Source organism: Mauremys reevesii, linkage group 21 (assembly GCF_016161935.1).
Source record: "Mauremys reevesii isolate NIE-2019 linkage group 21, ASM1616193v1, whole genome shotgun sequence".
Lineage (NCBI taxonomy): Eukaryota > Metazoa > Chordata > Testudines > Geoemydidae > Mauremys > Mauremys reevesii.
The window spans coordinates 18,215,999-18,240,134 of record NC_052643.1 but is presented as its reverse complement, the minus strand read 5'-3'; the positions used below and the strand labels follow the sequence as shown (position 1 = coordinate 18,240,134).

The 24,136-nt window shown below is 44.9% G+C and overlaps 1 protein-coding gene across 15 annotated transcripts in view; it reads left to right on the top strand.

Moving 5' to 3' along the window:
* NPHP4 (nephrocystin 4) overlaps positions 1 to 24,136 on the top strand; it is a 99,702-nt gene that overhangs the window by 39,711 nt on the left and 35,855 nt on the right. For all 15 annotated transcript variants that reach the window (XR_005590329.1, XR_005590330.1, XR_005590328.1 and 12 more), the window contains 2 exons: positions 5,519 to 5,701; positions 7,929 to 8,067. Coding sequence is in view for 12 of the 15 variants with exons in the window: in XM_039508892.1 (XP_039364826.1) it covers positions 5,519 to 5,701; positions 7,929 to 8,067 (322 nt within the window). In the remaining 3 variants the exon portion in view is untranslated. The remainder of the gene's footprint in view (positions 1 to 5,518; positions 5,702 to 7,928; positions 8,068 to 24,136) is intronic.

Below are 24,136 nucleotides of genomic sequence, written 5' to 3'. Positions count from 1 at the left end.
TGAATTTTTGCACTATAAAAATAATTAATCTTTTCTTTTAAATCCTTAACTCCATGTGTGAGTTTAAATCTTTTATTGTTCTGAGGATTTCAAAATCATAAGAATTCTCCTACTTTGGATGAATCCTCTGTGCTAATATTATGCATGCCAGCATACATTTATTGGGATAAGTGCACACATTTAAATTATTTCATCCAGTTTTTCAGTCCAAATTCTGGAGCAATGCAAAATTGTGGCAAGCAGACAGAAAGCTATTCATTACTGTTATTGTCTTTAACCCTGATGAATCCCATGGAATCTGTGTTGTAAATGGGGATCATGCAATAAATCCCTCCCCACACCAACCCCACGCGTGACCATCTCATACCCCAGACCATGAGATGTGATTGCCTGGTCCCTAGGCAAAACACCAAACTCATGCACTGAGTTGATTTCAATGGGATAAAACTTCACATTATATTGTAGTGGGAGGGATGAGAATGGACGTGAGCTTCTCCACCTATATCCTGAATAGCGAGCATAGGCCATTTCCAGCAGTAGGACATTGAGCAAGATGCGTCAGTGATCTGATGCAATGTTGCAACTATGTTCTTCCCTGCATAGATGGTAGTTTTCACTCCTTGAAATACCAGGTAGGATAAGTCCAGGTAATGCCATATAAATGTATCCTCCATTAAAGATAGGAACCATCCTTAGGAATGCCTTCAGCTTTGTCTTCATCACCTGTGTTGGTTGCTGTGCCTGGATTCTGTCGCTTAGCAGCCACACTTTGGAATAAAGGTCTAGGCTATCCCCGTGAGAGCTCTCAGCAAGGTATGGACACTGGGATAGGTTTGTTTACTGCAGTCTTCCATTTTATCCCAGTGGTCTTGAACCTAGAGGGTTTGAGTAGTTGGGACTCAGGCTGTTGTGGGACAATTTGAGCTTCATGGGGAGTGGAAGAGGGCTCAGGAAGCCTTTAGGTTTTGGACGTTGGTTTAGTGTGAACAGATTTTAATAATATTGTGTGTGTGTAATTAGGACCCATGATGAGTTCATATTTAATACATGTAAATATGTAAAATAATAAATGAGTCAATCTTTGGAATTAAAAAAGATCCATCTAATGCTTTTATCACAAAAAGGGCACAGGTTTGGCTTACAGTAGGTTATATTTATAGTATCTAAATCCAAAATAAGAACATTTTCGCTTCGTTGGTGAAGAGTGTAGCTTTTGTATTTTTTCCATACAGAAAAGCTCATTAATGCAAGATTCTCTGTTACAAGTGCAACCTCCTGTAACAATTGCATCTAATGCACAAAGTATTGCTAAAATGGCCAGAATCATCCAGTGCTTTGCATTGCTAGCTCATAGTTAGAGTGAGAACACATAGATTTGCATTAAAATTATTCAGCCGTGTGAGCCAGCACTGTCTGGATGAGCCGTTTTTGCGTTATTTTAGTAAATTGAGACCCTAATGACTTGGATAAAGATGATCAAATTCAGGGAGACAAGGGATTTTAAAATGGTCTGTTTTGCATGCACTGCCTGAGGCAAACAGCAGGGGAGTCTCATCCTGGTGGACTGATAAATTGGTCCTCTTGCCCTGTTCCATGTACATGGCTTGCCCGTCTCTCTCTCTAGGGCTGGGGAATTTTCTAGCACGTGTTGTGCAGGCTGTCACCTACAAGGATCCTTTACTATTTCAGCCATTAGTTTGTAGTAAGAATGTGCAGCTTAATCAATAGAAATTGATTTGTTATGAGTCCTTAATTGTCCTGCTAAGAGGACTGTGAGAGGGTCATTGATAATGCAGTAAATGTCGTCTCTCATTAGAGCTGTCCAAAGGAAAACTGGGGGGAAATGGATATTTATATAAGTGACACATGCCCTACTGGCAGATGGGATTTGTATTGATTGGGAGAAGACAAGCTGAAGGGAACCATACAATTGGAAAATTAGATATTGGCTTCAACAAATTTAAAAAGTTAAAACCCAAGAACCTGCAGAGGTCTGGGTATTGGAATGCAGATTTTATTTATTTATTTTTGTACAGTGATAAACTTAAATGTATTGGAGCAAAAGTCCAGTTCTAGGTGTAGTTTAAAAAAAATAAAGAATCAAAGTGTATTTAATTCTGGAAGGAGGTCCCGGACTGAGAGCTCGGTAGGCTGAAGTCGTCTGCTTAGCGATGGAACAGGTATAGCTCCGTCCCACATTGTCTCCTTACCAATGTGCTTTAAAGCTGCCGTGGAAGGAGCATCGCTAGGAGATCAGTTTAGCCTCCAGGGCTCAGTCAGCCCGTGCCCTCAGCTGAGGCTGCTAGCGGTTACGGTAGTTTTAGTGGTATGGTCCCTTGTACAATAGGATCTGGGCCTCAGTCATAGCTGTGTCTCTCCATCCAGAGGCATTCACCAGGCTCATCCCCAGGAACTCAGCACCTACCTCAATTCCAAACTGATACTCTCTGAGAGCTCAGAAGCTCTGCATTTCTCTTCCCACCTCTCAAATGGAGATTTTTTAATTTAGCCTTTAAATATTTTGGCCAGACTGGGTGGCTCAAGGAAGCTGGTCTCAGATCTAGTCCTGAGGGCCCCGAGGAGTGTGGTTATGAATCTTCTGGCTGCTGAGAAAGCTTAGTCTCCTTACCCACTCCTGATGTGAGCAGACTTTGAGGTGAAATGCTCCTAGTTCCATTCCCTATTGCCTTGTGCAACCAACAGAGATTTATGAACACACCTACAAATGCTGCTCTGTATCGTGCCTGAAGCTTGCGGTCTTTGAGGATGCTGGTAAATAACTGGTCTTCAGCCACAGTCTCCACTCTCCTGTGACTGTTCGAGAAGGGTCATTCATTGCAACTTCCTGCCCAGTTCATAGATTTTGTTGCTGGCAGAATAAACCCAGTTGAAAAATGGAGTCTCTGCAAACTTCTTTGAAGTCTCTCTGTCCTTGTTGTCATTATATCAGTGCTTACATTGTCCTGGGCTCTAAACTAGGCACAGAATGAGGAAACCCCTTCCCTAAAGAGTTATCTGGCAGCACTGGGGACACGAAAGGGAGATGTATAAGCTGCATGCCTCCAATGGATGTATTACATTCAGAACGAGGCTGATGGGAAGTGGGCATTGCTGCATGTGCTTCAAATCAAAAAAGAAAAGAAGGGTGGGATTTTAGTGCTAGCCTAAGAATGGGTAAAACTCCATAGGTGAAAAGTTGGGCCAGCGTGGGTGCTTTTAAACAATTCAGAATCCCTTTGGCATGCCCATGCCAATGTCCCCGCCTTTCAGCTACCACTGCAGCAAATTCTGTACCAAAGAGGCTGCTTCCCTGCCTACATCTCCCTCTCTCCTTCTCTTCTGCGTGATGCGCCGGGATGCTGGCCGTGCCGCTGTCCTTGCCTATGAACTTGACACACATAATTCAGCCTGGAGTGTCAACTCATTTAGCACACAAGTGCTACCTGGGCAACCCTGTATCCTCAGCCGCCCTCAGAGCGTCTGTCTGTGACTTTCACATTCCTAAAGGGTTACTGAGCCTGAGACGGGATTAGCCTCCATCTGACATGCCGGTGTGCCGTAAACTGCACTGATGGGAACCGTCCAGCCAGGCCATCAATGGCTTCAGAGTGAACCCAATTAACCTCTGCACTCCCTTTATGCAAAGCGGTTAATCCCAAAGCTGATTGCCACACTAATCACAGCATCCTCTGTGCCACGATCAGCACTTTGCAGGGAGCTACAAGAGGGATTTCAATCACTGACAGACCTGTAAGCTTGTTTTTATACATACCCTTCTGTAATGCCTGGTTTTAAGGGGAGGCTTTTAAAGTGATTGTCTGAGTGGAACCCTTTAGCTTCTTTTTAGAATACATTTCCCATCTTGGGGGACCTGGTCCAGAAGTTACTATTTATACTGCTCTTTCAATGCGGGAATTAAAATGATTTTTAATGGTCTCACTGGTCCTTGTGACAGAAAACAAATCACCGTATCTGTAGAGGCAATATGTCATTGTGGAGAACACAGTCCCAGTGGTTATGGCAATGATGATAATCCCTCAGCAGCACTCACATTGTAAACCCTGCTAGGCAAAGTTTATGTTGGCTCTGGGTTGAAATTTGACCAGATAGTCTTGGTGCAGGAGAAATGGGGCTGCCGTTTTTGAGCGCTAGGTATGGAAAATGTTGCATGCTGTTAATCCAAAAATAGAGGAGGAAAGGCTGTTTGGTTATGTCACAAAGGTATGAAGTGCAGTTATCACATAGCCTGATTGCCAGGAAATGTTGTATCAGTAGCACACATGGCAGAGATTTGTTACACTTACATTGTGGATAAACTGGATGTGCACTTGTAAAAGAAAACGTTCTAGAGATAAATGTGGTCCAATGGTTAAAGCAGGGAACTAGGAGCCAGGACTGTCTCCAGCCATGCCTCTGAGATGATATGTGACCTCAGACAGCTGATCCTGTTCATGCAGATGTTCCCAGTGACAAAGTATGAAGATGAGACAACCAAAAACTTGTGCTAAATCTAAGCACAGTTGTCTCTGACTAGCAGGTAGCAAGCTATTCCAAGTTCTCCATGAGGGCTCAACAGCGCCTTTTAACACAGAAAGATAATGTTGGTACTTTTTTAAGAACCTGCAAATTCAGGGATTTGAAGAGAATTTTTTACGTTATGAGCAAAATGTGGGCCTGGAAAGACAGATAGCGTGCTTCAAAATAGCACACTTCCAAATTGTGTTGAAACAATGGAAGTTATGGCTACAATATTGAGGTCACAAGGGGAAATACGTAACTGAAGGGAAGAATCCTGGGTAGTGGATGGTATTCATTTTCTCTATATTGCACTAATATTGGAGCACTGCTGTTCACAGTCCTTTATTGTGTCCCTCCTATTTATTGTTGTTCAGCTGGAAAAATTACCCATCTGTGTTGGTAGATGGGAGAATATGGTATCTTGCCTCTCAGTAAATATAGCTTCCCTCCTGTGTCCTAGGAACACCTGGCCCTCACATGCAGAGATTTTTTTTTTTATATGATGCAGTCTTTTTTTTTTAATATAATTGTGTTGTGTGTATAATAACCAATATAGACGTAATCATGTGGAGTATTTGCAAATATTTGCAACTGCAGTGAGATGAGAGGCTAATTTCTTTTCTAATGTTCATGGGTTGTGCAGTAATGTATATGCGTCTGTGTTCATTCTAGGTCATAGCTTATGATGTGATGCACTGTTCATTCTGAATATTGATGATGGTTGAAAGTCAAACAAACAGAAACCTGATCTTTCTCTTATAAGAAAAAGGCTGCAGAGAACTTGCCTGTCACTCTGCCTAGAGGTGATGAGGTTCCAACAAAAGATGGCTAACGACAGACGATTGTTACCATTCAGTAGGCAGAAAATGGCCAATGGCCAATTCCTATTTGAGTCTGGGTTGGATGACAGCAGTCTAGAGTGACACAGAGATAGTCATGGCACAATACCAAATGTTCTTAATCTCTGGTTATTTACTCTCATATATATTTTTAATCCTAGGCATTGTCCATTTCCTCTTTGACTAAAGCAGCCTACATGCATTCCATCCGATGGACTGTTTGGAATCCTTTGCTGGACTCATGTTCCACGGAAGTGATCTTACCACTTCAAGGAGGCGCCCAGCATAACCCCAGCCATGTGTTAGTTTACAAGATGCCGCCCACCAGCATGAGCTCCGAAGAGGTAAAAAGAAGCTTCTCTGAGCTCTCCTTTAGCAAAGGTGCATCAAAACCACCCTGCAGGTTTTCAGTACACACACGGCACAGAGCTTCCTTGTTATTTTAAATGCTTCGTTCAATAATCTTGCTAAGTAGCCCAAACCCAATGCAAACCAGCCATTGAGTGAACACACATGGGAAAAGAAGGAAGGATAACGCATCAGAAAATACACATTGTGCATTTATTTTATCAGCTATTTGGTGTTCATTATTTCTATGACATTCATGCCAAGTGCACTGTAAAATTACTTATTTTGACAGTGTCTGGAGGCCCCAATCAGGATTGGGGACATTTTTGTGCTAGGTGATGTACGTAAAAATAGCACGTAACTGTAAGCTCTTCAGAGCAAAGACAGTTTGCTCTATATGAGCCTTCACTTCCCTAGGAGCTGCCCTTTAATATTAGAGAGGCCAAAGGGAAACCACCAATGTTTGGGTTGCTTAGCGAGGGGCTGTGATTAGTGATGCAGAACGAGCACCCATCTCGGAGAAAGATGCTTTCTGTACAGAATTCCATTATAACACTAAACTTCCTTCACATTCACACATGCTTGGGGAAGAGCCATGACACTGGAGTCTATTCTCTATCCTAACTGTCGATAGCGTAGAGAGTGAAGATATGTGCATGTTGCTTAAACTTTGTTAAACTTCACACACAGTGTGGGGGCAAGGAGAGTTTGCAAACATTGTTGAGTGGTTTTGCTCGTCCATTCCGTTGCACGTACAGTCTTTTCCCAAGACTTTTTCTGGCTCTAACTGGGAAGCCTCAATGAAAATTTGTTCACCTGCATTTCATAGGAATTGGGAAAGGGTGCAAGCTTTTGACAAATATACTGTTCCTAGATGATTTTATAGTTTTAACCATAATCTGACGGTGACTCTTGAGATATGAACCTCATTGAGAAGGCAGAAGGTGCTAAAGAAATTAGTTATGGGTCAGCTTTTTTATCCCCCATCACATCTCTCATTTTAAGTCTTTCTCCTGCATTTGAGCCTTGGCAGTTTGAGAGATTAGGAACCAGATTCTGATCTCAATTACAGCATGTAAATCCATAGTAGAGGCTGCTCCAGTTTAACAAAATAAAATGAATAAAGAATGAATGTTGTATGCTGTGCAACACAGGCAGAACCGTTCAGGCAAAATAGAAATGGAGAAATAATAGAAAAGAATTGAAATTAGCCAACACAGTGAGGCCTTGGAAGGAAATGCCTGGAATGGGACTGTGTGCTTCAGGAATTAGGTGCCTGGTTCCTGATAAAAATGAATCGCTTACAGCTGGGGGTTGAGTGGAAAGATTCACGAAAGAGAGCAATCTCCCCTTCCTTTTGTCTCCTGAGCTAGAAGAGACTCATTCTAATTGCTGAAAAGGATATTTGAAGGCTATTTTACATTTAGAAAGGGTTTCTCTAAAAGGGAGTTTTAGCTAGAGAAGTTTTTGATCTGCTTTTAATTCAAGAACACAGCAGTAGTACAGTCTAGTTTGCAGAATCAGATGGAAATATGCAGCCTTCTTGGGGTCCAAAGCGTTTTCCATCTAGTGCAGTAATGGGGGAACTGCTGCCCCTTTTTGGTGACTGCACTGATGTCAAGGACTGTTTGGGGAATCATGCTGTAGATTAATTAATTTGTTCCCCAAAACACTTGCCACTTATCCAAACCTACTTGCTAGAGGTCTCTCCTAGTGCTGTCTGCTAGTGGAAAGCCAAAGTTCACTCTTGATCTGGTGGACAGGTTTATGAACAGACCAATGTGTGCAAAAAAGCACACAAACCACATTGTGATGCTGTAACATGACCAGAAACTGAACTAATAAACTGTAACATAAAGCTCTTTATATAGAAGATAATTTTCTTTCTTCCAGTAACCCCAGTTTGTAGAATCAGAGTTACAGTTCTGGTAATTAATCCATCCTACCTGAGATTTGGAGGAAAATTGGATGATGATTTTGGAGTTTAGTGTCATTCCACAACCCTTGTGCCTCAAGGAAAATAACTTTCAGCAGAACCAAAGCTTTCTAGAAACCCCGTTTTAAAAAAATAATCTCTTGATAGTTCTGCCTCGATATTCCTTGTATTACAATTTCTTATTCTAACTTTGTTGGATGCCTGGCAGTAGAACTCTTTTTGTTCCAGAGAGCGGGTAGAAAGGATATGCACAGATCACATTTTTTCTACATCTGTTTAAATTTCAGGTGAAGCAGGTTGAGTCTGGCACAGTCCAGTTCCAGTTTTCCACTGATTCAGAGGAACATCTCGGGACTTCTGCAAATTCCTTAAGTAACAACCGAGAAGAGCTGCTCCGCTCAGCGAAGCCATCCACACCATCTCTGAGTGAGTATTTTCCAGATTGGTAACTTGTAAAGCACATTGCTTGTCTTCAGTTTCTGCTCAAAAGAAAAAAAAAAACCCACTGAACACACAATACGGAAGGCATTGAATGCACCAGCTACAGTAGTGACTGAAGTTTATTTTAATTTGAATTGGTTTGTGGGATTCTCGCTTCCTGTGCTGCTTTTAAGCTTGCAAAATTCATCTGTGACAGCATAGAACTTGGCAGCATATTGTCTGTGAGACCCCAGTACAGTGTAGGAGTTGTTTCACTGCCACCCATTACCTGGAACAAGAGCTGTGCGAGGCCCTGGGGTGGAGAGAAAAGGAAACATTTTTTACTTAACACATAACTGGCTTGTGGAACTCACTGCTACAAGATATCATTGAGGCCAAGAGCTTTGGAGGATTTAAAAAAGGACTAGATCAGGGGTAGGCAACCTATGGCACAGGTGCCGAAGGCGGCTCGGGAGCTGATTTTCAGTGGCACTCACGCTGCCCGGGTCCTGGCCACCAATCCGGGGGGCTCTGCATTTTAATTTAATTTAAAATGAAGCTTCTTAAACATTTTAAAAACCTTATTTACTTTACATACAGCAATCGTTTAGTTATAGATTATAGACTTATAGAAAGAGATCTTCTAAAAACGTTAAAATGTATTACTGGCACGTGAAACCTTAAATCAGAGTGAATAAATGAAGACTCAGCACAGCACTTCTGAAAGGTTGCTGACCCTTGGGCTAGACATTTTACTGGACAATATGAACATCCACAGTAGGATAAAATATATAGACAGGGTATAACCCCACATGCGTCAAGCTATAAAACAACCACTGCCTGCTGGGGATTAGGGAACAACAACTCCAATGGGCAGGTTATTCCAGGATGTGTCACCTGGATCTCTGACACCTTTCTCTGAAGTATCTGATCTGGCTACTGTCAAGGCAGGATACTGGACCAGGTGGGCCATTGGGATCATCTGGTATGGCACATTCCTATGTTGTGTCAAAAGGGGTGAGGTACAGAGACAAAGGACCAAATCTTTTCTGCCTAGATCAGTAGTTCTCAAACTTTTATACTGGTGACCCTTCCACATAGCAAGCCTCTGAGTGATTCAATTTAAAAAAGAAGGAAAGAAATCCAACCTTTTCCTAGATAAAGGGAAGGCTTTGCTGTGCATTGGGAACAGAAGTTATCTGGCAGAAGTGGTACCCCATGTATACTGTGTGTTCATGTGTGCAGCTAAAATATACTGTAGGGTGATATTTTCCAAATCTTTCATAGAATCATAGAACTTAAGATCAGAAGGGACCATTATGATCATCTAGTCTGACCTCCCGCAAAATGCAGGCCACAAAAGCTGACCCACCCACTCCTGAAATAATTCTCTCCCTTGACTTAGCTGTTGAAGTCCCCAAATCCTGATTTAAAGACTTCAAGTAGCCGATAATCCTCCAGCAAGCGACCCCTGCCCCATGCTGCGGAGGAAGGCGAAGAACCTCCAGGGCCACTGCTAATCTACCCTGGAGGAAAATTCCTTCCCGACCCCAAATATGGCGATCAGCTGAACCCCGAGCATGTGGGCAAGACTCTCCAGCCCAGCTGCTCCCATTGAAGATGGTGGTAAAATTGCCTTTGACTTCACTGAGAGTTAAGTCCAAGCTTTTGAACCCTGGCCCCTCCAAGATATTTTTTTTCTCCCACTGCCCTTCGTTTCCTCAGCAGGAAACAAACCCAATATGCTAGAGTCTGAGTTGAACTGGACTGGGTTCAAAATCAGGCAAAATGAGTGTGCCCATTTATGCAGCATCTCTTTATGTGGAATGATGTAATTGATAGTTTCACCGTGGGAGGTACTGTAAAAAATGAACGACTCATTGAAAGTCATTCCCCCCTCTGCTGTTTTTAATCTTTTTCAATTTATCTATGGGTGTGCTAACCAGATTGTTCTCAACTTAACTGCCTGTTTAAACATCAGTGTGTGAGTGTATTACCTTATTAATGTGGTGGTGTAACTGAAGTCTATAGGACTATCTGTATTTGAGGAACTGCCAGAAAACGTCATCTGTTAGTAAATGTTTTGCTGCATAGTTTCATCTTTAACTAGTTAGTGCCTGTAGGGTGGCCAGTTCTTGTCAGAGATGGTGGCCAGCCACCCCTGGAAACAGAGGCATGTGGAGTACGTAATAGGGAGCCCATTTCAAGTCTCCCGGTGGATGCAGAGGAGACTGTGCAGTTTATTACACAGCTGCCGAGTAAAGTAGGAACATGCCTGTATTTGAGAATCTCTCCTAGGCCTATGGAGTGGAGACCTCCTGGAGAGTTGTTTTTCTTCTCTATCTTCTGGAGGTTCTGTTCAAAACAGAATGACATTTTCATGCTTTAGAACCTGTTGATGTGAGCAGGGGTTCAGAGCGGCCTCCTGTTGAACTTTGATTGGGGATCCAAGAGTGTTTGTAGCACGTATACTTTGAAACACTGTCTCCCATTGAACTAATGCTAGAGGTTAATCTCTCCTTGGGAACAGCACAGCCACACCTGCAGCATTTCCACTGTCCCACTAGGTGTGGGAGAGGGGATGTCAAATCATTGCTCTTTCACGCATCACGGTACAGGAGTCTGCTACTTGAAACGGAGGCTGAAAGATCATGAGAATATAGTCTAGCAGATTCATCTGTTTATACCTTATAGAAATACATAGACGGTGCCTGTAGAGCCTGACTCTGCTGAATGCATTTAATTTGAACTTATTTTGTCATGCTCCCTCTAGAGCTTTTAGTTAAAATCTTTCTGCGCATTCTCTCCCAAGACTCAGTAAGAGACTTTTAAATGCATAACAGCTTTTAAGTTATGACTGAAACCTTTTCTGTTTGAATATTTTGCAAACTGCTATGGGTCCTTTGGTAACCCTAATGATATTGTAGCTGTCAGCTTTAGTGACGCACTTTGACTTATAGATATGAATAATGCACCATATTTTGAAGTATTAAAGCTAAATGTAGGCCACGTTATGCATCATGAAATCCACTAGAGGGCAGTCGGGCCATGGGTTTTGCCTTGTAAATATGTACTGACTCATACTCTGCCTTCGAACTTTCTGGCTTGTCACAGTCGGGTTGGTTTGTTTGTTTAATAGGTTTAAAACAGAAATCTTGAAAGGGCCAGTTGAAGCTTTTTAATAGTGGCGTTTCCTTGGGTCTATTGAGTTAGGATCTCCTGGACATAATTGCAGGACTTTGCTTGAAGTGTCTTTTCATAAAGGCAATTGAGTTGGCATTAATCAATATAATTAAATGGATTACAATGTGGAAAAAGGAGAGGTAAATTAATCTGAACATGCACTTCCAGTGCCAAATCTATAGGGAGCAAGGAACCTGAGCTATCGTGCAGAATGTGAAACGACACTGGGCTACAGGTTTGAGCAGGAACATGCTGTAGCTAATAGTCTGTAAAAACAAAACAAAACGCCCAGCACATTTGGATGACCTCAGTGCCATCATAATAGCACAATGTGTAACCGAGTGAGAAACCCAGAGTGCAGATCCTGGGACATCTGCCTCTCTGTCTCCGTGGCGCGGTGAGCTTGTAAAGTCTTCACCGGTGCTGCTGTAGGTAATATTTGCTGGCTGAGCAGAGGTGGCATAAGCCAAATTTCCTCTTGCCTAGAAGAATGTTATGATGACTGCCAGTGGATTAAATCCCATCTAGTCGCCATTATTGGTGTTATTTATTTGTGCTGTGGGAGTGCCCAGGAGCCCTGTCATGAACCCCACTGCGCTAGGCGCTGCACAGACACAGAACAAGACAGTCCTTGCCTCAGAGATCTTACAGTCTAAGTAAAGGGATGGTCCATTAGGAAAGAAGAAGTATGCACAAGCAGTTTCTACATGCATCTGCCTGGGGTTACACAGTAGAGCTCATGCATTGGTCATGCTGCCTCCCATTGGGGTGACCATAGTTTGGTGCGGGTTATTTCACAAGACTTTACCCTTTGTGGCTGACAGACTAAGCCCCTCTCTCCGCCCTGACAGACCCTCACAATTAGCTGGGGAACCAGGAAAGGTTAGTGAGAATTCTGAGTTAGCTTACCACAGACCAGGACAGCAAGCAGCCAGTGCTCTGGTCTCTGCCCTGAAGCCAGCGGCTCACCTCCCCCTTCTTTCCCATCATTTTAAGACAAGTATTCGGAAATCCTGCTGGCAGACTTAGCCCAGGTAAATAACATTCCCAATCTCTTGCAGATTCCATTGACTTCCCCATGGGACTGGGAAAGACCAGGTGTAATTTGTCTCAGCTGGGTGTATCCGTCTGTCTGACACGCTGAACATGGATATGAAAAGCTTGTAGACACAATGCCTGGCAAGTAAGCTTAGGTTTGAAAACCTGCCAAGAGTCTTTAATAGAAACAATTCTAACTTCTGGTGTCTCAAGAAGAACATGAATCCTCCTGCCTGTTTCTTTCAAATTACTTGAATACAAACGCTATTGGCATTTATCAGACACTGGTTTATGGTCCCACAGCCCTAAAAATGCACCTGTCCACTGTTCTTGGTTTTGCCCACCATTTGAGCTCTGAGCAAACCTAGTGCCTGGGTAGAGTGACAGATCTTGTTCCACATACACCAGGGACTAGTGTCGGGCAGTCTCCGGGAATGTGCATTTATCCAGAGTCTGTGCATTTAGACTATGAGCATAATGGGCATTTATCCAGAGTCCCTTCTTCTGCTGCTTGTCAGAATTCCACAGTTTCAGTCAATTCACCAGAATATACTCCCCAGTCCCTGTCCTTTCTTCCTACGCACCTTGAGAGATCGCTTGACTTTTAAAGGAGACTAGTGCAGACCTTTGGAAAGCATTGGCAGGTTATGCTTCCTTTGACAATGACATTTACTCTAAAGAACACTGTCAACATAGTTATTGCTTTGTGTCTTTCACAGCTAGTTTTTGATAATGTCAGTAGAGGCTCTAGTTTCTGCTCATTCAGCAAAAGCTATCACCCTAAAAGTAGCAGTAATAATAAAAAAAACCTTATGGCCTAATTCTGCAGTCCTTAAACTCCCATTGGGAGTTTTGCTTGATTACGGACTGCCAAATTTGCCCCTTACATTTTATATTCTTCCTTTCACCTCTGAGCATCCCCCAAGCAATTTCCAAAATTAAGATTTATGTAAGAAATCTTTCACCTGTCACTGAAATGCAGCCACTTCTGGGGTCGAGTGTGACATCTAACAGCACATAGCATCGCAACACGACAGCCTGGGATGGCAAATGAAGAAGCATCCATTATCTAACAGAAAAGGGACAGCTTGAAGTATATGTCAGTCTGCATAACTTGTGGGGCTGTGTCTTGGAGATGAAGACAGACTTGTAACCCAAATTGCTGCCTCAGGGATATATCACGAAGAGACACCAGATCCAGTCTGAATCTCTGCAAGGACTGTTTGCATCCTTACACTCCTCCTGCCTTTCTCCTCCAGCTCACTGCTTGTTAAGATTAAGTGTGTCATTTGACGGAAGGGGGTCTCTGGCTTAGAGGCTTCTGTGCTTCAGGCAGCATCACAAGGCTTGTCAGCCCTTCTCCTCTCCCTGCCTTAGCTGTGTGTTAAGAAACCTTGTCCCACTGTGCTTTTCAATATAATTTTCTGAGAACTTTTTTATTTGGTCTCCTGATCTCTACTTAATTGCTTGCTGAATATGTCTATTCATGGACAGCAGTGAGATCTTGATTATATCTATTCAGGGAAAGTGCTACCTCCTAAAATTCAACACAGGAAGCTGGTTCTATTGCATGGTGGTTATGGGTCACAATTACCAATAAGTTATTTCAAGACACACGTCTGGCTGCCTCTAAAACAGTTACCATCACTAATACCCGGTTCCTTTCTTTGGTGTCATGTGCACGCCTCAGAGAATTGAATAGGAGATTGTTGCAAAAGGGCCTTAACTAAAGCTGATCTCATTCCATCTGTCCGATTTATATTCAGGTTCTTATGCTGTACCCGTCCCTGTAGACGCTGATTGGTACTCGTATCCAAACAGAGCCCAGAGGGTTATTCTGTTGCCTTTCTAGTAGTGCATTCCCCCATTCCTACACTCTTGCCTTGCATGTGACTTGTTAGAGCGCTCTCCCTCATGCCTGCTTTGATTTGGGCTTCGAAGTGCTCACCTTCACCAGCTCGAGAGCGATGTCTGCGCAGCCTCATTCAGTCAGGAAAAGTTATTTAGTGCCAGTCACATAACCAGAGTGCCCCTGAAGAACTTTCTGACCAACAAGCTGTTTCAAAATCTAATATGGAGCAACACGCAGGTTGTGTGATGAGACGTAGTTGCTGGTTAGGTGTATTTACATAAGGGGCAGACTCTTCCGCTGTTTCACATGTATGTCTGCAACCAGATTCTATCTCTGCTATTCATCACTCGTGGCTGCACATCTGCTATTAGAATCTGACCCAGGATGTCTCTTTGCTGGGGCTCACCATTAGTCTCTAGATTCTGCAGCCACAGGGAAGAACCTGCCTTGAAAATGGCTGCAGCAGTTTCTGTTCTGCCTGCTGCTATTACACAGATTCCCATTCCCTCCTGCCAATGGCCAGATACATTTGGGCTTATGGTTTCTAATGTAAAGAAAGACATTTCTGGTATGGGGACCGAAGAAGGATAAAGGGCCAACATTATGAGGCTGTTGCTCCCATAGCAACTTCTGAGACCGGTTTGAAAAATTCCTGAACCTATGTGGAGTCACTCTAGTTAAAAACCAATCATCTGGACTGATCAGAGTTTTCACACAAAGGCACTTCTGCCATCTTAGAAACCCCGTGTGCTGTGGGGTCATGAGGAAGCTGTCATGCTGGGTCACGTGGAAGCCGTGTGTTCACTACCCGTTTAATGTCACAATGCTGGACCACCTTTCCTTCCAGGCAGGTTCAGTTTTGGACCACAGTCTCCCAACCACCAGGTGCTGCAGAGCACATTCCTCCAGAATTTCATTGATACTTTTGGGTACCCAGGAGAGACTAGATCCTTCCCACACTGGTTCTTTCAACAAAGTGACCATCTTTGGCCTGTGTCTCCGCTCCCTCTACCCCATCCTCACCCTGCATGACCAACTGCTTGAGCTCCATTTCTATATCCTCATGTCTCACCCTCATTGTGCAATCCAAAAACAATCCCAACACATTTCTCTGCATGAACAGCAGCAGGTTGCTAAGCAACAGCCTCATCACGTTGGCCCTTCATCCTTCTTCGCTCACTACTTTTCAGGTTAATAACAGATTCGTTTAGTTAAATATAGGCAGGTCTGTTTCTGCGTCCCATAAATTCAGCAAACTCACTCTGCATATCTCATGTTAGTGGCTCTCATTAAATACATTATGCACATTGGCTTTTCCATTCTTGAGCAAACTCCTCCAGTTTGCACAGTTAACATTAAATTCCTATTAGCATTTATTGAAACGGAGGCAGCCTTACTCCAAAAGACCCAAGTCTCTGCGGCAGCACAACTATCCCATTCATACAACTGTCTCCTCAATGTACAGAGGGGAGGGATTGCAGCTCAGCAGGCTTCCATCAAAACCCAGTTTATTAGTATTCCTGTCACTGGTCCTAGTGCAACATTGCAATCCCACCTTTGTGTCCCTTTGTGTCATCGGAAGGTGTGAGACTTCAGTAATGGCCCAGAATTGTGCCACATATTGTTGGCACATCAGTGACTGACCAGCACATGTGCATTGTAGAAAGAGCTGCAAGATTCAAACCCTGCCTGCCACTCCTGGGTGTCTTTGATTGAATAGGCTTCCTATGTCTGCAACATTCTGCTTTCTTATTGCATAGCACGACAGAAATGCTACCCTGTGAATTCTTGGGACCACTAAAACTAACTTTCCATGTAGGACATGACGTCGTCGAGAACATAAGCCATTAGTGAAAGCTCAGGGTGGCCTCTCTGAAATGAGTTAATGGTCTCCGTCTACTTCCTGGTGCTCTCGTCCAATCCCTAGTTCAGACCTCCACCAGATTAGCAATGACTGCTGTGCTTGTTGGCCATCTGAGCACAGAGGACAAATGTTTGTAGAGCCAAAAAGATTGAGCCTGGAGACCTGGTCTCTGCAGGACAGGAGCAGGACACACAGGTTATGGGTGATGGCGGGGGAGCTTACACTGTTGCAGTCCCAAGCTGTCCCTGTTCTAGGGATCTGAGACTTCATTCCTCAGGGTTGTCAAAAAAAAAAAAAAAAAAGCTTCAAATTCACACTGACTATTTTTTTTTGTTAACTCTGACAGAAACCCTTTCGTTTGTTTGTTTACTGCGTTTGTTTACTGGCGATTGAGACATGCCTTTCTCCTCCTCTGATGTGAACCACCTCAGGAAGCATGTTCCACCCCACCACTGCTCAGCCTGCGTCCTGGTCTAGAGCATGTTTTATGTTCAGTGGGAGCCGGCTCCAGCACAGTCATCGGGACTGTGCTGCGCCTCCCTGCTTGTCTGTACTGAGCTGCCTGTGTGGGTCTCAGCGGTGCCCTCATGTCACGTGCCCAGTCCGGTAAAGGTTTTGTTCTAACGCTAGAGCTGGTCTTGCTGTCTCCTCTTAGGGTGATTTATACAAAAATACCTTTGTAGTTGTGCTCGTCCGGCCCAGACTTGCATGCTGGGGGCTCTGTTCTCGCAGCACAGCTCCCTTAATAGGCTTAGAATGAAAGTCAGAGTGACACAGTCACTTCCCTTGTTCAAGAGGGCTTCCTAGAAGGTAGTGAGAACTGTTCCAGGCAGGAAGAGGAACAGATTTCCAGGTACAGAATCCAGAACCACCGGGTGCCTTTGTTAGCCATCTCAGCAGAGAAGCAAGGACTCAGTGGGACACAATTCTTAGAACTTTCCTGCAGGCTGTAGCGGAGATGCACACCGGTGGCAGGCGAGCATAGGTAGCTTGCACTGCTGTTGTATGTGCACAGCTACATGCTGTACCTGCCTTGCGGGAAAGAGCGGATTCAATGCCCAAGAGCTGCCACTCTGGCACATTGCACAAGCAGAGCTCAGTTTTGTTTCTTTTTAAACCTTAGTCCAGTTTCAGGGGGGGAATCCAGACAGGAGAACTCAGCTAAGTCTCAGCTGAAAAGCAGCGTTCCTTTACCTGCCCAAGGTGGTTAATGGCAGACACACCATCCCTCTCCACCCAACCCAGATGCAGAATGCAGTGTGCTGTGACAATCCAAAAGGTGGGACACCGAAATCATTCATGAAGGAAACTCAAAATGCTGTGAGATTCCTGCCTTCAGTGTTGGTGCTGATGGTGCTTTCAGTCTCATGAGACCCAGTTGCTGATATCATTAATTTTCAACAATAACATTAAGGGGACACCATCTTTGTGTGGCCCAAGATAACTTTGGGACTAAAATGAAATGAGGAACATTGGAGAAATATAGATCTCATACACACACACGGGTGCACTCACACACAGGACATTGAAAGAACTAAGTCCATTTACAACTTTATAATTAACCCCTTTGGCTCCTGATTTCTCTGCCAAGAGCAAGCTGGCTTCAAAGCTGTCTGGTTTGGTATGTGACCAACTGTTAGAAAAGCTGAATGAAAAATCTGAATTATTTTGCTGACAGCTGCACTCAGTGAGTGGAGACTGGCTGTGGAGTGATAGAATGTCAGGAAAAATTAATCTCTGGACAGGCCTGGACATTTGCGCAGTTGGCAATCTAATTTTACTTTGTCTCAAGCAATCTTTCCAGATGGACACTAGTTTTTAGTATCAGTTGGAAGGTAGCAGTGTACTCCAGCCTCTGACTCCACCTTCGACTTCTGTGTTATATTTAATAAACAGCTGGAAACTATCTTATGGTAAATTCTTCTGGGATATTTTTCCTAAAGAGCGACTAATGCCTCCTGGAGAATTTTGAAAAAAAAATCTGTTTAAAAACAATCCTGCTTGCTTGTAGCCTAGACTTTTTAGACTTCTTTGGATTTTATAACACGGCACATTTACATGGAAACAGAGTTAGTGTAGGGCAATAGAAATCTGGACTTTGTATTTTAATTTTTGTCCCAGTATAAAGTTTTTCAGTGTTTTTTGGGAGGTGTTAACATCAGTTAATCTTGAGTAGAAATATATCTGACATTCTCAATGTTTTGTAATGGTTTTAAACTAAAAGATCAGTGCAAAGCCTAGTAATTTCTAAAATGGCACTGAACCCTGTGTTCAGTGATGGGAGAGCTCACTCAGTCAAGCTGCTTTAAACTGAGTTGATTTATTGACCAAGAGTGCAACAGAAACTGACAGAACATTTCCTCAGCTGGTGTGGGAATTGGCACCTTACAGGCTTCAAAGGGGTGTGTATGGGGGGGAACATAGGCGATAAGAATGACTTGAGATTTGTTATGTTGTGTGTATATGTGTACAGAAATGGTGTTTTCCTGTGGTGGAAGAGGAGATTGGAAATCAGGAGATCTGAATTCTTATCCGGGATCTGCTGCTGACTCCCCAGGTCTCTTAACCTTGTGCCACCTCAGCTTCCTCTCCTGTGAAGTTTACTCACTTCACAGGCATGCTGAGAGTCACAATTAGTTAGCCCTTAACAATGCTTCTGTGGGAGTTGGGTGCTAGATTCCTTTGAAAAGTCCGGCCTCATTGTGTTGGGATGTTGGACGCAGGTGGAACAAAACATAACACGTGCTCCCTCCCTTCCCTGCTTATTGTTTCAGTGTTCAGGTTATTGTGAGGAGGAGGAGTGTTTGAGCTGTCGAGGAGCGATGCTGTGCTCTGTAATGCTGCCCAGAGCGACCAAGTGCAGGGAGACAACAGTGGTTCTGGCTGAACATACGTCATGAGTGCTTCTGCCCCTTCACGAAAAGCTAACTGCCTGTGAGGGGAGGAACTGAGCATCCAGAGAGTGCACAGACCCGCTTGAACAAATCTAGGTTTGCTCAAGAAGGGACTTTTAGGGTTATTTGTAAAAGGCCTGCCCCCTTCCCTTTATTTTTAAGTGTACCTAGAAATCCCCTTCAGTGTTCATGTTGGATGGAAGCTGGAAGTTAGTGCAATGATGGCGATTATTTGGGGCAGCACCTGTGGCTGTTTTTCTGATGTAAGCGACGGATCACGTTGTAAAGCAGCAGGCAGCTGGGAGACTACGCTACACAAACAGACTCCTGAACAGAATCCACCAATCAGCTCCCATCAGTCTCCAACCCCTGCCAGAAGCCCAGAGGCATGTGGAAGCTTTTAGTGGAGTTTTTTTTTTTTTAATCCCACATTGTTCCTTAAAAAAAAGTAACATCTTCTGATAGCAGCAATCCCCTTTCTCCCTAAACTCTGCAGTAGAGTAACCGACAGAGACATCCTTAAGGTGCCTCCTTGCCTTGGGCTTAAAAGACAGAACTCTTATTGTCACGGGGCATCGTGTAGAGGAGCCCCCCGCAGTGGGAATTATTGCGTAAGTAAAACGGACACTGTGTGAGCTGATGTGCTAGCTAAAGGGCTACCCAGTCATTCAAACGCTCCAGACTGAAGCGCACTTAGACGCTGATTCCTGCCACTGGAGTTACCTGCCTTTCCGTTTTGAATGGATAAAGGGGACATCTTCACCTGAAAGAGCTAGTGCTGTGCACTGCTAGAGCAATGGTGTTGCCTATTTTGGCCAATAGGACAGCTGCTATATCGTCCCATTTATTAAAAGGGACATAAGAATTAATTCTGTTCTGGGATGCATCCAATGGATTAATTCTCCAGCAGTTCCTGCTAGGTGTCTCATGGCTGCAGACCCTGCTTATTCACTGTAATCAGAACTGATGCTTGTTTTACCTATTTAGAAGTTGATCGTAATTATAAGTGCACAGCAGGACTTGGTACAATCTGTTAGGTCAGATCCGTGTTAAAGATAATCACTCGTGCAGCATGGACTTCTCTTACAGCGTGAATAACTTTTTTTCTAGCTGCTCTTGGAGAAGGACTGAGCAGATGTTGCACATAAGCTCTGAAGCGCTCAAAAAATACCGTGATTTTACATGAAACAGATTAAAGCAAGTAGCTGTGAAAGAGGCTGTGTGCAAAAGAGAATTCTGCATCCCAAACTGATGCAAAGACCATTTTATTCTTGTCTTTTTTACTTCATTGGAGGTTCTCTCCCCCTCTGAGACTCACATCAGGACTTCATGGCCAAAGAAGCTTGGATAGACGTCCCATCAGTCCGGCTGCTTGTCGTGCCACAAACTGATGTCTTTTGCTCCTTACACAATAGACGTAATATGAAGAAACTACATGGGGATGTTGAGGGGATCCAAATACCAGTGCTACATGTACACAACATTGCAGGGCCTCGCTAAACCCCTGCTGCTCTGGTTGGGTCCCGGTGGTTTCTAACACAGTGAGAGCCACTGGAGGGCTCACAAACTGTTTAAAGCAGTGGTCCCCAACGCGGTGCCACTCCGTGTGCCCGTGTACTGTCCGGCGGACAAGCATCCGCTGAAATGCCGCCGAAAAGCGGCGCCGCCAAAATGCCACTGATTTTCGGTGGCATTTTGGCGGATGCTTCTCCACCAGCCACGGTCCTCGGTGGCTTGTCGTCCGCACCCGCCACCCGGAAAAGGTTGGGGACCACTGATTTAAAGGGATGATACCTAGTTCCTATAGACCACACCAACCCTGCTGTTCTGGGCAGCAACAGTCAGAATTCTGAAATCAAACTGAAATCTCGCCTTTGCCATTGCTAGAGGCTGGCAAACAGGGTGGGGGGATTGGAGAACTGACACGAGGCTCTCTCGCTTGCACTGGGTGGTTGACATTCTTTCCAGTGTGTTTCTGCCCCTCCTGATACCAGAGTGTGGTAGAAGTTGCAAAATGCTACTAGTTGGGCTCTTCCTGTGGCATATACAAGGCATCCGAGAGCAGAAAGGGTAGAAATCCCCCAGGGAGACCTGTTCTCCTGAGATGTACAAGGCAGTTTGACAAACCTAACAGGATGGGATACTTCAGAGAGGATCTGGAACAACAGCGGAATGTTTGGATGCTTATGTCCTGGTTTTAAAAGCACAGTCCCCTATTTAAGCCATCCTTCAGATGTCCCGACTTTTTCTTAAAAGTGGGTAAATTGTCCCGTCTTTTCGGTCTCCCCCTTCTCCAATCAGTACTGGCAGGTTCTGCCGCTGGCCGGATCCCTGCTCGCCAGCCACTCCCCCACCAGTGGTGAGTGGGTGAGGGGGGGGTCCAGTGGCCGACAATGGGGTGTGCGTGCAAGGCTGGTGGTGGGGCAAAGATACCACATGCGGGGCCAGTCGCTCCCCCTGCTGGTCCTTCGGCGCAGCCCCTGCTGCTTGTTGGCTCTCGGCCAGCAGGACTCTGCCCCCCATCCCGTTACCGGCCGGCACTGGCTGCAAGCTGCGGGCAGGTGGCAGCAGTTATGTGTTGGCCCTTTATGTGCTTCCCCGTCTCTGTCCTCTCCCTGCTTTGCCCCTTCACCCCCCAGTCCCGCTGCTCCTCCATATCCCCCCCCACCGACAGGGCACATCCTGCTCCCAGTGCCATGCAGAGAACCAGCCCCTGGTCAGAGTGCTCAGCTCACCAGCAGCCTGGCCGGCAGGCGCCTTCCTTCCCCCGCTGCCTCTGGCTGGGCCAGTGCCCTGCGAAAGGCCAAGACGCTCCAGCCCAGGGTGCTGGCCAGGAGGAGCTGAGCCCAGCATGTGCCAAAGCCCCGCACAGCGCTGGCATGGGGCAGCCTCTCCACCGCTCAGCTATGCTCTGGGGGAGGGGGGGAGTGATTTCCAGCCTGTTCACACCCCGAACCTGCAGATTGTACAGTAACCCCCAGGGCAGGGGCTTAGCACCCACTTCACCGGCACTGGGTCCTGCTCCCAGGGAGGGTGGGGCTGCTCCGTCCCCTAGGCACCCTCCCCTGCTGAGCCACCTCTCTGGCTGGTTCCCTGAAGCCCCTGCAGTCAGGTTCCCTGGGCCCTGGTGCACAATGCAGCCTGAGGGCTTAACCCCTTCCTGCCCCCGCTGTAGCCAGGGGACAGGAGGCGGCTGGGTTATGTCGGTGGCCAGCAGCAGCCTGGAGGTGTTAGCTGCCTTCCGACACTGTGCGGGTAGGAAGGGACAAGCTGCTTCCAGCCGGGGCTGGGGGTGGGTGGGAAGTGAGCTCTGCAAAGACACAGGCCAGGTCATCCCTTCCCTCCCCTCCTCCTCCTCTGCAGCTGGAAGCAGCGCCTGTCCCTTCCCTCCCACCCAGTGCCGAAAAGCTGCTGCTGGCCACATTCTGGCAGAAATCTGGGGAAGGGGCCATGTGACCCTGTGTGCTTCTCCCCTCGCGTGTTGTCTCAGGAAGACGTGGTGCCAGGTACCAGGAGAGGCGGGTCCATCCTGGGGGCCCAGCCAGGCATGGAGGGCAGAGAGCGCCGGGCAGGGAGGGTCGGGTCAGTTGGTCACCCTAGCGGTGTGAGAGAGGTGTACGGGAATGTGTCTGTGTCACCCCTTCCCCATGTAACCCTAAAGCCTTAAAGGTAAGAAGGTAAATAAAAAGAATCCAACTCTGCAGTATTACTTTTTAACGGGCTCAGTCAGCTTGATGCTGATTTGAACGTTTGTACGATTGCCATTGCATTTGCTTGAAGATAAGTAATTTTACCAGTTGTCCCGTATTCAGCATAGGGAAATGTGGTCATCCTAGCTTTACTAAACCATTTGAAAGTGACCCACTGCCAGTAATCACAGTACTGCTGGGCAGACTCGGCCTTTCTTTACTATTAACCATACTTGTCTTCTCCCATGTAGGCAATCTGTTAAAATCTTCTCTGTCACTCAGCTCTTGCATATATCTACGTCACTGATCTAGTGGCCTATGAACTGATTAGCAAGAAACCTCTTCTGCGCCTTTCCTGTGCTGACAACTACTGAGCCTTGTGCATTCTAATAATGACCCTCTTTAATGGCCAAATCCATTGTAATCGAAAGAACACAGTAATTTAGGCCTAAGGGAAACTCACTAGTTTCCTTGGGAAATGTTCCCAATTAAATATCTGGACTGTGTGAATTAGAGAAAGCAAAACTACGTCTCAGCATTGCCAGAAAACATCTGTGCTTGGAGTCTGTGCGAAAGGATTTCTCGCTTAGTAGAAGAGCAAGTTCATCTAGTGCCAGAGAAGAAGTAGACCAGCCAAAGATAAACACAACAAAACCCAGGCAATGAATGTACAAACAGATGAAATAGTGACAAGAAATAATAGAAGAGCCATGAAAACCTTAAGTATCCCAAAACGTTCACATCTCATTAAGCAATCCACTTAGCCAGTACCACATGTCTTCAAGGGAAAATGCAATACTGTCTAGCGATAGACGATCTATGTTTTACAACAGGAAAGTACTAAATGGCAGATTTAGCCTAATTCCCTTAAAAAAAAAAAACAACCCTGTGAATCTGGAGAACTGCTACACATTTTTTTTTCCAGGTGACAATCCTATTGCAAAAGTAAGTCAACCAAATGGCTGAAATACAGCATCTCCCATCCCCATAGTTAAGTGCCTTCACCAGATCGGCTGGGAGGAAGAATTTAATCAGAAAAATTTGAATGATAATTAGGAATCATTTAAGAACAACTTACTAGATGCACAAAAAAGCCACAATCCCACAACTGAGGAAGAAGGCCATGCTGGTTAAAAAAACTGCCCTGGTTTACAGAGAAAGTGAAGGCAGCTACAAAAAATAATATATCAGAATGGGAAGTACATAGTAATGAATATAAATCAGAAATTAGGAATTATAGACAATTGATAAGGGAAGCCAGGGTACACAAGGAGAACTCTATGGCCAATAAGAAGGATTTTTAAAAATATATTAGGACAGAAAGAAACCTGACAATGGTATTGGTCCATAACTAGATGGAGGTGGTAGAATTGTCAATAATAATGCAGAAAAGGCAGAAGTGTTCAATAAATATTTCTGTCCTGTATTTGGAGGAAAAACAGATGATATAGTCTCATCACGTGGTGATGATAGCACTCTTTCCATTCCACTCGAGGCTCTGAAGGATGTTAAAACAGAAGCTGCTAATGTTCGACATTTTAAAATCAGCAGGTCC